Source organism: Bos indicus, chromosome 16 (assembly GCF_029378745.1).
Source record: "Bos indicus isolate NIAB-ARS_2022 breed Sahiwal x Tharparkar chromosome 16, NIAB-ARS_B.indTharparkar_mat_pri_1.0, whole genome shotgun sequence".
Lineage (NCBI taxonomy): Eukaryota > Metazoa > Chordata > Mammalia > Artiodactyla > Bovidae > Bos > Bos indicus.
Genome location: NC_091775.1, coordinates 39,096,810 through 39,111,434, shown reverse-complemented (window position 1 = coordinate 39,111,434; position 14,625 = coordinate 39,096,810). Strand labels below are relative to the sequence as shown.

At 46.0% G+C, this 14,625-nt stretch overlaps 1 protein-coding gene across 3 annotated transcripts in view; it reads right to left on the bottom strand.

Annotated features, from left to right (window-relative positions):
• PRRX1 (paired related homeobox 1) overlaps positions 1-13,928 on the bottom strand; it is an 85,736-nt gene extending 71,808 nt beyond the window's left edge. For 2 of the 3 annotated variants that reach the window (XM_070768136.1, XM_070768134.1), the window contains exon 1: positions 12,636-13,928. In XM_070768136.1, coding sequence (XP_070624237.1) covers positions 12,636-12,876 — 241 coding nt within the window. In that variant the 5' untranslated portion in view covers positions 12,877-13,928. The remainder of the gene's footprint in view (positions 1-12,635) is intronic. The other variant, XM_070768135.1, reaches the window with a different exon arrangement.
• Positions 13,929-14,625: the final 697 nt, after the last annotated feature.

Here is a 14,625-nt window from a genome sequence, read left to right as displayed (position 1 = left end):
TAAAGGTCTGTAGTGATAGATGAAGCACATGGAGATATGAGAGGCTGATGCCATCTCGAACTTGAAAAAAGTGTGTAATACTGTTTCATGCTAAAGAAGGGGAGGTTGACCTGAAAGAAATAACCTTAGTCGGGAATGTCTGAGCTAGACTCCTGGTGCTGCAGGAACTTATGGTGTGGTCTTATGAGTGTCACTAAAAATTGTAAGGCATAAGCTCCTAACTGTAGATCAAAACAGATGTTCCCTAGTCATTCAGTAAGGGATATGATGTAAGACTGTGACTTTTGGAGGATGGGAATAGTCCTAATTTCAGTGACATTAAATGCCCTCCAGCATGGATTGGGAAACCACACTGAACACATAACTGAGCTTGAACTTCTCAGAGATGCTACTGAAGTGCAGAACAGGGAAAGGGCATGCATTCAGGGAGAAGGGGAGTAAGGCATTGGGGTCTTTGTTTACATTATCTCATCATTCCAAACAATAAACCCGAGTGATAGATATTAATGTGCCAATTCTTTCGATGAGAAAACCAAGACCCAGAGAATTGTCTAAAGTCAACCAGTAATTAAATAATGGAACCATCATTTAACATGGATTTATCTAGAAACAAAGTAAAATGCTCTGAATCTCCTAGTGTCCCTAAATCTAAATTAAATATTCTTGTTTCTGAGAACAGAGTTTAAATATATTGAAATTCATTCTTACTTTTGATCTTTATTTATTACGTTAATTTAGAAAAGCCTCTATTAGTATTCCTTATCATACACTAATGTACATAAATTTAGCCCTTTATTTCTCAAATAGTTTCACAAATGCAATGTCTTTTTGGCCTGCTACATTCCCATGAGGAAGATAGGCACAGTTTATGGTGGAAGTTATATGCCCAGTTTATAACAAAGAATAAGAGTCAGAAGAATTAAAAGAGATTTGTGCAGCACAGCTGTGTACCATGAAGTGGCATGCTGGCATCACCCTCCTAAGTCAGTGTTGTTTCCCTAGACAGTAATGTATCTAAAAGAATCTGTTGACATCAAAGGTGGTGGGACACAATGAAAAAAAAAAGATAAAATGGAATCAGCAGAGAAAGATTCAAGGCATTCAACAGTAGTTCACTAAAATTCTCCAAGCCACAGTTTCCTTATCTGTAAAATAAAAAGAATTATGTGATCCCAACTCATTTCTTAGAATTGCCTTTATAAAACATAATAGCACTGGCATATGTTCTTAGAATCTGTGAAGCAGTTTCATATTTTATCTCACTTTATCCTTCTTATTAATGTTATTAATTCTTTAAGACAAAGTAGGTCATCGATTTATACAAGTAATAAAGGGAAAGAATTAAGTAAACCAGCAGTCTGAGTATATTACTGCAGTTTAAATTATTATACTTTTAAGGCCTACCCGAACACAGCTGGAATTTCCTGGCTGTTCAAGGTAGCCTTGAATCTTCAAACCAAAAAAAAAAAAAAAATCCAAAACAGTGCAGACAACAGATACTCTCACCACCCTGAAAAAGGAGAATGTTAGGGTAAAGGGGAAAAAGTTATAAATTTAAATAACACTTCATATATTTTGAGTAAAAAATGATCACACACAGAAAAATCTCTTCTTCCCTGAGGGAAGCTGAGAACAGTCAAACGTGCAGTGATATTATTTTCTCTTTCTGTTGTCAGAGGAGATTCAGCCTTTGAAATATGTGCAGCAAGACTGCAGATTTCAGTTTCATGATTAATGAACCAAATTACGTTTTATTTCTTAAATGTGTGGAGGATTCATCCTGTGGTCTTCCCTCGAACTTGAGGATTAGAGCAGCTGAGCAGCACATCTGGTTGTAGGCAAAGCGCTCTGGGTGGTTCTCCTTTTCCCCTCCTTTAGAACTAGGCAATGTGGGAAACTGCAGAAACTTTTATTGGGCAAGTGTGGTTTTTAGTCCTCAAAAATGATGATTACTCTCCCTGTTCCCCCTTTCTCATGAGAAGGAAGAAGGTGAATTATTTAGCTCTATCGAATAATAATTTTAAAATTTTGTTCCATATGATGTTTTATCACTTGCTAATACTTACCCTAAAGAAAATATTTGCACTCATCAGGCAAATATTTCAACATAAACTTGCCTGGGAATGATTTTTACACAGACTTCATAATAACAATTTATATTTTCTCTGCAATTATCACTTTAAGTAAGGGCTGGGGGACTGCCGACTTTCATATCTGGATAAATGCATTATCTTTGATTTTGCTAAGTGCTTCTTTCTCTGTCAAAACACACTACTGTGTGCTGGGATAGGTCATTATCCAGCTTGATCATCATTCTGCAGGGTACAGAAAAATATCGTTTTCCTCCTCCTTTTTCTACAAAAACATGTATGAGTCTCAAAACATTTCATAAAAGAAAGTTAAGATCCAGGGATCTACAATAATAGAAAATTTTCAGTCCCTTAAGATATTTTCTCTGCAATTTGCTTTGTGGCACTTTTCCTCACTAAATCATGTAAAAACGAATTTTTTTGTTTTTTTGTTTGGAGCTCTCCAACTGTGGTCTCGGAATGTCCTTTAGGTATTATGCAGGCTTTTCCAATTTCTAAAGGAGACATGTGCTCATGTCTAGGGAAGGTTCCCAGCTAGAACAAGCAGAAAAGAAAAAGAAACTGTTTACTCAGAAGGTCTTTACTGCTGGAAATGTACCCACTGGAACTTGAGAACGCTGGGAAATAGCTGTGATGTCACAGCTCTCATCATCTTTGGAGAGCTTTTGTTTGTTGTTTGTGTGTTTGTTTAACTTTTCGGTGAGAGCAAGTGGGTTCAGTGTGTGTGTGTTTTCTTAATTTGGGCGAAACACAATCTTTGAAAAAAATTTTTTTTTAAATTGGCCATCAAGAATGTTAATACAAGCTTTGTGCAAAAGATAAAAAGAAATACTTTAATATTAAACTGTTACCTGCGTCTACCTCAGGGTGGTGAAATATAAGTGACCTGATTTTCCCGCTAAAACTTTTTAATGTAAAATAATACATTTTCTAAAATGAGCCTGTATCACACTTAGGTATTATTCATATTTTAAAAATTACTTGCAACAAAGATTTCATAAACAGAAGGGCCACTCAATGCTTCCAATGGATGCAGGGAGACCCAATAAGTTAGGAAGCTGGCTTAGAGAGCAAATGAGATATTTTAGAGATTTTAAAAGGAGATGAATTCAAATGAGAAGAGAAATTTGTCGACATTTAGAGTAGGATTGAACAGAGGCTTGAAGGAAGGAGTCAAGGATGAGTCCAAAGTTTCTGAGTATTGCAACCACATGTTTTGATACAGGAAAATAGGAAAAGCTATCAGAGGATAAGATTGGGAAAATGAGCTCACTGATGCCATGTTTTGGTTGTTTTGAAGTTGAAGCATTTGAGTTGTTCAAATGGAAATGTCTAGGTAGCTGCATACACAAATCTGCAGCTCCAAGGGGGGCCTTAAAGATATATCCTGGGAGTCATTTGTATATAGATGGTTACTAAAATGGTGAGCCTAGGGGAGATCTCTGGAAAAGGAAATGGCAACCCACTCCAATATTCTTGTCTGGAAAACGCCAGAGGAGCCTGGCGGGCTACAGTCCATGGGGTTGCAGAGAGTCGGACACAACGGAGCAACTAAGCACGCAACACGGAGGAGATCGCTAAAGCCTTTAAAGGGTTTAGAGCGTGAAGAGGAGGGGAGGGGACCTAGTTCTTACATTAGGTTGGCAAGGGGATCCACTAAACTTGGGGAGCTCACTCTATGACAATAAACATTTACTGAGCACAGGCGAGAGTTTGCCACCTGGCCCAGCGGTATATGACTGTTATAATCCAGCATTTAGGGAAGCAGCACAGGTAGAAAATTGAAAGAAAAGTCACAATGTACATAATTATTTAGTGTCACCTCCCAGTCTGGATTAATGGTGATGTGTGTCAGTGCCCAGTTATAAAGATTTAGATTCAATGCCTACTTCTACTGGAATGCTCAACTTCACATATTTATGAGCTACTTGTAAAAGAAACAGACTAGTAACCAGTTCCCCAAACCTCAGTCCCCATGAAGTCTCTAACTAGGCCATTACAAAATGAATTGTTAGAGAGGACAAATATGAGAAAATGCCTGGTACATTATTGATCAAAAGTCCTCACCTTTTCTAAGGATTCTAGATTTAAGAGGCTTCTGGATCCCTGGGTTGGAAATATCCCCTGGAGAAGGGCATGGCAAAACACTCCAGTATTCTCGCCTGGAGAATTCCATGGACAGAGAGGCCTGGTGGGCTACAGTCCATGGAGTCACAAAGAGTCGAACACAACTGAAGTGACTTAGCATGTGGCCTCCTGGCACCAGTTTTTTCTGCAGCACACAGGTTGTGGATAGCCAGTTGGGGTACAGGGAATGAATTCAAAGAAAAGGATGATGGATAAGCTCAGAAGGGCAGGAGACTGTCTCCCTACCATTCACCAGGCCCAAGCCAATTCTACTAAACCCTTTGCAGACTAGCATGACTTTGTGTGGATAAATACAATGGAAACTTGAGAAAACATGGTTCTCTGTATATATCCAAAGTGCTGGCTAGGCCCTTCACTTTGCCCATAGTCAAGCTGATTGAACTTAGCATATTCTGGCTCAAATTTTTATTGAGTTGGGCCCCTTGGCCTTTAAGTTTTATATCTCAATTGTCTTTGAAAAGATTTGGCCTCCTCATATATATTCAGAGCACTGGAAGAGCACCCATCTGTTTTTATGCTTATTTGTAAAACTACACAGACCTTCCAGCCCTGTGAGGTCCTTTAAAACATAATGACATGGCTGATGGTGAGAAATTAAGTGAATGAGGTAAATGTTCTTACGCTCAGACAAACCTTTGTGGGAAAGCAATTTCCCTTCCAGTTCTGGCCTCATGCTTCTGTTTCTAGTGAATACCCAAGCTCAAGATTATCTTGGAAAGTATGTATTAACCACCATGGATGCTAAGAAGACAAAATATTCATTCTGCCACTTTGTTTTTCCCAGCTTTGACTTGTCCTATTGACCCTCCAAGGTCAAAGAGCGAGAAATAAACCAAGAGAGAAGTAGAAAAATCCCAAGACTTGCTAAAGGTATATCCTCATCTTTCCCGTAAGTCTCTTGAAACCCTTGCCCCAAAAGGAAGATCAGTGGAGGCCAGGAGTTAGATTCAGGGGTTGGAAATGCCCAAGTTGCATGCACACATAAGACAGTGGGGGCAGCTACTGTTCTTTCTTGAGGGGAAAAGGAACTCTAAGGTGGCCAAAGCTCAGCCCTATCTAAGGATTCCAGGTACTATGAGGGTTTCTGTGGCCATTTTGCAGTGTCTCACTGATACGGCTAGCTCCCTGTCTCTCAAATCTGCCCCTCTTTCTGTAAATACTTGGAGTTCATCTACAGAAAAGTCTCACCCACGTCCACAGGGACAAACCTTCTCCTTCTCCATGGGACCCAGGCGTCAGCCCAATCACCCACTTATCCAGGGTCATCTAGTCCCACTCTCCTTCTGCCTCTTCCTGCTAACCCTGGAATCCTCACCATTTTCATTGCAAAGAAGTTGTTTCCGTTAAAACGCATGTGGAGCATACAGTTCAGCAGTCCCTGAAGTGACTGCACGCTAGTGATATCTCCCATCTCTTGCTACTTGTGTAGAGGGGTCTTCTCTCTACAGTACTTCTCTCTCTCCTGCTGGCACCCAAGAGTTTTTGAAGGCGGGGGTTAAGTTCCAGCCCTGACCTAGGAGGAATGCGCCCCCTTTCGGCGAGAGGAAGCAAGGAAAGGAGCTTCTAGGAAGGCTCGAGAGACCGATTTAGCTGAGAGCTGCGCCCCAGCGCCCTTGGAATTGGAAGGACAAGGGTTGAGGTGGGACGGGGCGGGGGATTGCATCTTTGTCCAGGCCAGCAGAGATGGAGAACTTTAAAATCTAAAATACTATGGTTCTATTTATCTTCGCTGATTTACTGAATTAATTTTCCCTTACTCTTTATTTCTTCCGCCACATCGCCTGCAACCCACCCGGCAAAAAGAGTCAAGAGTCTGCAGTTCTGGCCAGTGCGATCGCCATTCCTGCATGAAAGTTTCACTACAGTCTCTTATCCGCTTGTTAAGAACATTTCTAATCGCTTGCAAATAACTCCATGAAAGTAGACAAAATAGGAACCAGAGAAGCTGTCCCTGTCTTTTCTCATAACTCGGGTCCTGGGGATTCAAGTTAATACACATTTTTTCAAACGTATTTCTCCTTTGGAGCTGAGTCTGGGGAAAACCAATAATGGTAAAAAGGAGGCCCAAAGTTCTTAAGAATTAGAGCTCCCTCATTACCGTGGTGCAGCAAAGCAACTGGGCCATCCGGTGCTCCAAGGACCCAAAGACAGCATTCTGGTCCCAACTCAGACCTACATAAATTCCTGCATTTGAGAGCTTCAGGGGGAGCAGCGGAATCCTTGACTCTGCTTGTCCTCAGACTCGTCTGAGAAGCCACTTGTGTTTGTGATTGATTTGTTCTGACATGTTTTCTTTCTTTTCTTTCATAAACTTTCCCTAACCCACCACCACTTGTGCCTTTGTTCCCCTTCCCCTCCCCTAAAGTGGCTATTGCCCCTATAATCGGCTTCCCAAATATTTTTTCATCAAGAAAAGTGGTTCCAGGACAAGTGAAATGTAGTGGGATTTTTTTCTTTCTTTCTTTTGGTCTTAAACCTAAAATTGATAGCCCATAATTCTCTGTACGACTGCTTCCTTCAGGCTGCCTCACTAAATTGGACAAATGACGACGCCAAGAATCTAATATTCAGACCACGGTGGAGACTCCTTGCTCAAAAATTTTCATACGTGAAAATCAAACCCTCTGACCGCTAAACACCGATGACTGTCCCTCAGACATCCCGGCCTTGTATCTCCGCATTTATTGATTTTATAACAAACAGCATTCAGAGAAAAGGAGGTCGTGGTGGTTTGTTGATACCATTATTTACTGTTTGAGATGGTTGGTTTTTAATTGAGTGTTTTTAACCTGCTCATCAAACTATTTGATTTTACAAGAATCCAAAATCTTGTGTATAATAATAATGCTGTTGACATGTGCATCTTTTTTGACTTTTTTAAAAGTTAGGGGGTACCAAATCTATGGGACTGGCAGTCGCCCCACCTTAAATTAAAACCCCAATTAGAAAGAAAGAAAAAGAAAAAAAAAAAAAAAAAAAAAACCCCGTCCAATCAGATTACAATCGTGCGCAATCACAGGTAGTTCTGTAAATGTTTGGACACCAAGTGGCAACTGGGAATTGGACCTTTACCGAATTTTTTCCTGTAAATGTCGGGATCCCTAGCTCGGAGGAATGATCTGAGGATCCTGTTGGTTGAACTTACAAATCACTTGTATGGAGGATGCTGAACCTCCGTTTTTGTTCCTCGGAAGGATTGTCACCCCCTCCCCCCAAAGCTTTTCCACCCTCTGCAAAGAAAAATATGAGCACAATGCAAGCCTTATCTCCTTTTCTACAAATCCACTCCCCCATTCCTAAAATGTGTACTTCTTATGGCTTTTACTGACCCATCTCTACTAAAGGGTAAAAAATAAATACATATTCTGAGAGTCATTAAAAGTGCGCACCTCCAGGAACGGGAGGCACGCGAGGTTCGCACGCACAGGCGCGCACACATTTGCAACTTCCTTGTACCCGAGGCCCTGGCGCTTGCTCGGGCAAAGGACTGGGGTTTTCCGGGAGCTACAGGTCTGTTTAGACGGTTTGCCCTACTAAAGAGAGGGAACAGGTAAACAAGAGAGGGGAGAGGAACTGTAAAAGAAACACATCTTTTAAAGGAAAAATCAAATTGGTCTAGAGATCCTCATCGTTGAAAATCTATAGATGTTATTTAAAAGTGAAAAAATGTAATGTTCTCGGAGGTGGCTACTGGCCAAAGCAACGTTCAAAATTCGTATCTGAGGGGATCTGAGCCGGTGAAGTAGAAACATAATTTTGGCTCTGAAATTGCTGAGGTATTTTTTCGCAAGGGGCGGGAGAGGGGTGACTCTTGTTGATTTGGAGATGATTTATTTACCCGTGTCGTAAAATCTAAAATGACGCCCCTGGGAAGACGAAGGAACTGCAGGGACCCGTGTGACCTGTTGCTGCCCGCCCGACGCCCCTAGTTCTGAACTGAGCTTGCCGGGGGAAGGTTAAGGTCGCCAAGCAAAAAAGCAGGGTTGCATGACGCCCAAGGTGAGAGAAAGGCGCTCCGGAGTCTCGCCAGGGCCTCCTCAGCGAAATGTACGATAGAGCCAGTGACTCACTGACTTCTAAAATTGGGGGATCTGGAGCCCCGGGGAATATTAGCAGCCGGGGCCTCGGATTTTAGAGGCTCACCTCCCCGACGCTTCAAACTCCAAGCGCCCTTCGCTCCAAAGCGGGAGGAAGTCACTAGACTGTCAGTTTCTTCGAAATATTGAGGCCATTCAGCCCCTTGCTCCTGCATGTGAGATAAACAAGATTCACCACATCTTTTCTGGACTTGACATTCGACGCTGGGGACTCAGTGACCTCCCTTGATCCTGGATTTCACTGCCTCCTCTAAAGAGTAAAAAATATTTCCAGGCTACGCTTAAAACGGTCTATTTCGTTGACTCCCCCTTGAATCGAGATCACTGAGGCCCAAATTCAGAGTGGCGGCACCGGCTCCAGGTTTCCCGGGGTGTTGCCGCAGATTTCTGGTGCCATAGGTGTTGCAAATACAGAGACTCCGGAGGGGCCCGATGTTCCGATGTGAATTCCAACAGGGAAGCAAGCGCCCGGTGCTCTCCAGGGCGCTTCCCTGGCCTTGAAGAGCCGGCAGAAATGGGCCCCCGGGAGTGCGGCAGGCGGGTTGGGCGGGTGATTCCTTCGCGCCGCGTTTACACCTCTCCCTTTGTGACAAATCGATTTCCCCGCGCCGCTGCTCTGTATTTGCCTCGCACAGCGGCCCGGGGCCCAGCTGCTCCGGGTGCACACTTAGCACCGCCTTGTGAATGCGTGCGTGTGCGCGCGCGTGTCTAATTGACTTTCCGTCTACCTTTTTATGACTACATGTGTTTCCAACAAAAGGTCTTATTAGGACAATCTGGTTTCACTAATTTAGAGGTTGGGAACGTGGAAGGCAGGCGCTTTTTTAAGAGTTTGCAGAAGTTCAGATTAAGAAATGACAGCGGGATGCACCGTCCTCCTAGGGGTAGTTCTGCCTATTTTTATGCCCTGTTCCTCTTTCCTCTCCCTGACTACCTCTGTTGTACCGCCAACCCACCCTTCACACGCCACATTCCCCCATTAGCCACTGGATTTCTGACGATGTTAAAGAACCGTTTCTTAAATCACTGAAAGTGTTTGAACCCAGAAATTTGAGAAATTTACTAGGTTGGGAATATCAGTAAAAGGAGAAAGAAATACTTCAACAGAGAGGAAAGTGGAGTGAATAAAAAGGGGGGAAACAGACTTGTGGTGTGGCCTGCAGGGGATCAGTGGGAAGCCTTCACTTTGGACAGTGCTTGGCTCCTCTTTGCTAAGATGGGTCCAGTTTGTAATTGGAAAATCTGCAAAATTAATAATCTAACATTGCAAGTGTAAATACAGTCTGTTTTACTTATTTGAGTTGAATAGAAACTTTAGGGAGGACGTGTTTCTATATAGCTCTGAGAAGAAAAGGGGTCTTTGAAATGTTCCCCATCTCTCCAAAGGAGATTATGGTTTCTCACTTGAGTAGACACCCAGCATGCTGCAAAAAGTGCCTGACTCTTGGTGCCATCCTCTGTCCCTTGCAGCTGGCAAGCCTAGCTCTTGCCCTCTGCCTGGAGACTCTTCTCTGATTCACAGTCTGAGCCTCACTGTCCATGGCAAACTGAAAGCCCAGTAGCCCTCCACCAGTCCTGACTTCTGGGTAACTGTGACAGCTTCCTTGGCATCTCCTGGTTGGGGCCCAAGACTAAGGACAAAGGTCCTCCTGAACACTTGCAACCACTCAACTTACCAGACCCTCTTATTCTCACCCCAGAGATGGGGAAGGAGGTTGAGGAAACACGGCTTCTAAAAGCAACTACCCATTTGTTAGAAGGATGGGCCCTGGTCATCCCCAGAAAGCAAGGTCTATGGCGGTGTTTGGGTGTGTGTGTGATTTTGGCTACTTCCCCAGATGTCCAAAAGTTCATCCCCATCACTTCGTACTGCATTCTGTGGCCTCCTGCTGGAACTGTTTGTCTACCATTCTTCTTCAAGCACGCTTTCCCCCAGAATCTCAGTTTCCTTTTCTGGGTCGTTCCTTACTCCTAGAAACTCTGTGATGTACTTAAGTATCAAGTGGGCAGGTTTCCACAGGTCTCATCCCTTTTCCTCAGGACAGACCGTCCCCAACTTCTCCTGCTGCCCTTTGCCTGTCCCCTAGCGAACTAGCGCCCCACAGTTGCCACGTGCTCAGCCCAGCCTCAGGCCTGGGTCTAGAAGAAGCCATCCCTGAGTCACCTCCCCACGCCAGCCTGCAGCCTCACCTCAGATTAGGGGTGATTCCTAGCTGGTCTCTTCAACCCAGCCTTGCTGGGTACCCACTAGGAGGCCACCGTGGACCCAAACTCTCCTCTCTTTGCATCCACATAAAGTCAAAAGACAGGAACGATCATCATCCCTCCAGCTCTGGCCTGTGTGGACCCTGGGCTTGCTCTGGCCACCTACCTGGGCCTGCTTTACACAGCCCTCTGCTTGCTCTTGGGACAAAGCAACTCTGGCTGGTCTCCCTCAATGCACCCTGACCTTCTGTGCTGCAGTTTCTTCACAACCTTGATTTCTGTTGTGGCTCCAGCCTTCTTTGAATAATGGTAAATGCTGTGATTAATAATTAGCTGTGAAGCTGAGTGATAGGCACGTGAAAATTCAGAATACTGTTCTCCCTACTCTTTGCTTCCCTGATAGCTCAGTTGGTAAAATATTCCCTAGTAAAGTGTTTAAATATTATTTCACAGTGCATTTTCTTGAGCTACAAGTGCCTACACCATCTATTAACTTGCTCCCTGCCTGTGCCACCAGCGAGCAGCTCCCCAGAAGGTGCCAATAACCTCAACAAGGACACCTCTGCACCTAGCCGTTATCCAGGACTTGGGGACACCGGATCTTCATTCCTCAGTTTTTCCCTAGAGCCTGGCCAGGTCAGATCCCCCATCACCCTCTGCCCATGCCCACAGTAGGGTGGATGGGCCCTAGTTTGCTTCTGGCTAAAATACTGAGGGAAGCCCAGGCCTGGACCAGGGATGCAGGGCGACGGGCAGGCGGCCTGCGGTAGGGATGGGCTCTCCCTGCGGCCTGTTTCAGTGCTGCTCTCCCACCACTTTGCACAGGACTTGCTTCCAGCTGTTTCTAAATCCTGTTTGCTTTGCTATGTGTTTTCCAAGAGTCTGACCTTGGCACTGTTATTTGAAAACCATAGATTGCCAGTGGGTTCCCTGGTTCCACAGCCTCTGAGTTCCAAGACAAAAGAGCAGTCAGCAAATAATAGAATGGAAAGGGATCAGCCTCATTTAAAAACTTTCAGCCAAGTTCTGACTCTTGCAACCCTGAGGAGGAAATATCCAACCCCATTTCACCTGGGATAAGCCATGTGACAGGTCTGTTACAGACTCTTCTAGGACGTATGGATATACCTGAAGTCACGTTTTATAAGGCACAGCTAGTAACAAGGCGAGAGTTCCTTGGGGACGTGATAGCAATCAAGGAGAGTGCCAAAAGGAGACTCTACATGGACTTTTCTGGAAATCTTAGAGCTATTAGGGAGAGTTCTTCCAATGTAACACCGGGCTTGGCATTGGAGCCCGGGCCTCCGTGGCGCATCTCTCCTGTGTGGGACCATGCGGGGCAGCGGCTCGGGTTTCACCCCTAAAGGACCCTCCCTTTGCTTCGTCTGAGTTTTCCCTTGTCATTCAGGCCTTTCATTCTACCGAGAGTCTTAAACCCTTAGGCAGGTGTCGGCTACATTCCTAGACAGAAAGCGGATACAGCGTTCGAGCTGGGCGCTCCAGGGCCGCCCCTCTGGCACCTCCGGCCTTCGGAGCCCGCGCGCGCTGCGCCGCGGAAGCAGCGCGGGTCTAGCTCGCTTTACGCGGTGCCCTCCGCCTCTTCGGTCCCTTCCGCCCTCCAACCCGCTTATGCCAGCCAGGAGAAGCCCTTCGGACCCGACTCAGCATCCTTAACCCGATGTCTTCTCAAACAGGGCGGGCTCCCAGAGTTTGCACCGATTTGGGACCCTTTTCCTGCCCAGCCCTTTCGACCGGCTGGAGAGAAGATCCGCCAGCCGCGCTCGTCCGGGACGGAGAGGCAGCGCAGCCGGCTTCTGCGAGAGTCCGCGGCGGGCAGTGTCGCCGACCCCAGCCGGGGCCTCGGAGCCTCCCTCAGGCGTCCGCCCGGGCTCGTTCCTCAGCGGAGCCCTCCTCTTCCCTCCGTCTGTGATCGGCCCTTCCTCTGGCCACTGCCACCAACCTCTCCTCTTTCCGGACTTTCTCCCTCCGGCGCCCGGCGAGCTCCAGCCACCCAGCCCGGACGCCCCCGCCCCCGATCCGGCATACACAAACACACACACACACACACCCCGCGGGCACGCGCCCCCTCACTCACTGTCCTGTTGCGGGGTGTCGCTGCCGCTGGTGAGTCCCGGCGACTCCAATAGGCTCCGGCCCGCCTCGCCCACGCTCTCGTCCGCCTGCGCCGCCACCATGTCCCCCGCTTCCTCCAGGTCTAGCAGGTGACTGACGGAGAAGTTCTTTTTAGCCTGCAGGGTGTCGAGGTTGCTCGGGCTGTCCAAGCGGCCGCCCAGCGCCGGTTGCCGCTCCAGAACGTGCCCGTAGCTGGAGGTCATGGTCTTCCCCTCCGATCCCACCCACCCCCCTTTCCCGCTCGAATCAACACCAAACGCTGTGGGCGCGAGGGGGGAGAGGAGCCGAGTGGGGCAGAGAGAGGGGGGGAGTGGAGAGAGAGAGGGAGAGAGAGAGAGAAGGAGGGGAAGAACAAAAAAAAAAAAGTGGAAAGAGGGCGGGGGACCCCCTTCTGTAAGAGCAGAGAGTTCTGCACCAGCAGCTTTCGACAGCCTCGGTTGCTTTCCTGAGGCCAAGTCCGGCGCGGTCCAAAGAGATAATCCACACCAAAAAATAAAATGAAAAGTCACCCTATGTTCAAGTCAGGAGAGGAAAAAAAAAAAAAATCCCTTCCAGCTCTCCAAAAGCGTCCACACGCACGCACTAAAAATAATAATAAGGGGGAGAGGAAAGGAGAGGCCAGCAGGGCGGGGGAGTTAGGCAAACAGAAGAAGAGAAGAAGAAGGGGTGGGAGAGAAGAATCAAAGTGGATTTTTTTTTTTTTTTTTTTTTAGGTTAAAAAAGTTATTCCCAGGCAAGAGTTCAAGCACCAACAGAAGAAGGCTTGTTCCAGCTTTAAAACATCTTCAAGAAAACGTGTTCCCCCTCTCTGCACTCCTGTGGATTCTCAGGAGTGACTAAAGTTTCAGGAGGAGAGGGTGATGTCTTGCAGATGTATTGGAGAGCAGGAGTCTCACTTTACTTTTCGTAAGGAGGGGTAAAAAAAGCGGGGGGCTCCAAGAGTCCGAAGGAGGGTGGTAGTGGGCTTCCCCCGTTCCCTTCGCTTTCTCCCCCTCTTCTCGCTGAGCTCCCTTTTCCTTCTCAGTTGGATCAAGAAGCTCTCTGGCACTTCAAAAGGCACAAACTGGCATGCAGAGGAGGCTTTGTAGGGAATACAAGAAAATTGGAGACCCCTGGGAGGGCAGATCTCGACTTAATAGGAGCCTGTAATTACGTGGCAAAGCCTTTGTGCGGTGCCTGACGGTTTACAGACCCCCTTTCTCCATCACAATCTCCTTCTTCCTCCTTTCCCCCGGACCAGAAAACAGTCTGATTAAGAAAACCCCCTTTGCCAACTTCTGAGCAAGAGAGAAAGAGAGAGGGAGGGAGCCAGAGAGGGAGAGAGGGAGGAGGGGGAGAAGAGGGAGGGAAAAGAAAGGAAGAGAGCCCCTTTGGATTTTTTAAGTAAAGGTCTAATTATCATTCCCATGCAATAGTATCACGGGGAGAAAAGACAAACTGAAACCCACATTCACTTCAAACGGGCTGATTATTTTGCTTCGGCATTAACTCCTCCAGATTTAAGATCCTGTTGGAAAATCTCATTTGCATGTTTTGATAACAGCTGCGGGGAAATTTGTTGGAAAAAATCCACAACTGTCTCAATCAAATTTTCTTCTCTCTCTGCTTTTTTTTTTTTTTAAATAACATTTCCTGCTGTTCTAACAATTTGGGGGTGGTGGGGGTGGAAGGAGCGCCTAAGAGCAGGGGAGACAGCAAGGAGATTAAGGCTACATTCGGTTCTGCAAAGAGTCTATTAAATAATGTGATAAAATGACAAGAGCGATCATAATGGAAGGCTCTTCCACGCTTCTTCCGTGGACTAAAGGCAGGTTGGGGAAGATCTAGAAGGCGCTGAATCGATTCGAGTCTCTCCGCGCAGCTAGGAATCCCAGGGCCAGGCAGTAGGAAATTTACATATTTATTTAGCTGGAAGAAAGGACTCTAGGAGTTTGTCATAATTGCTACCCTTC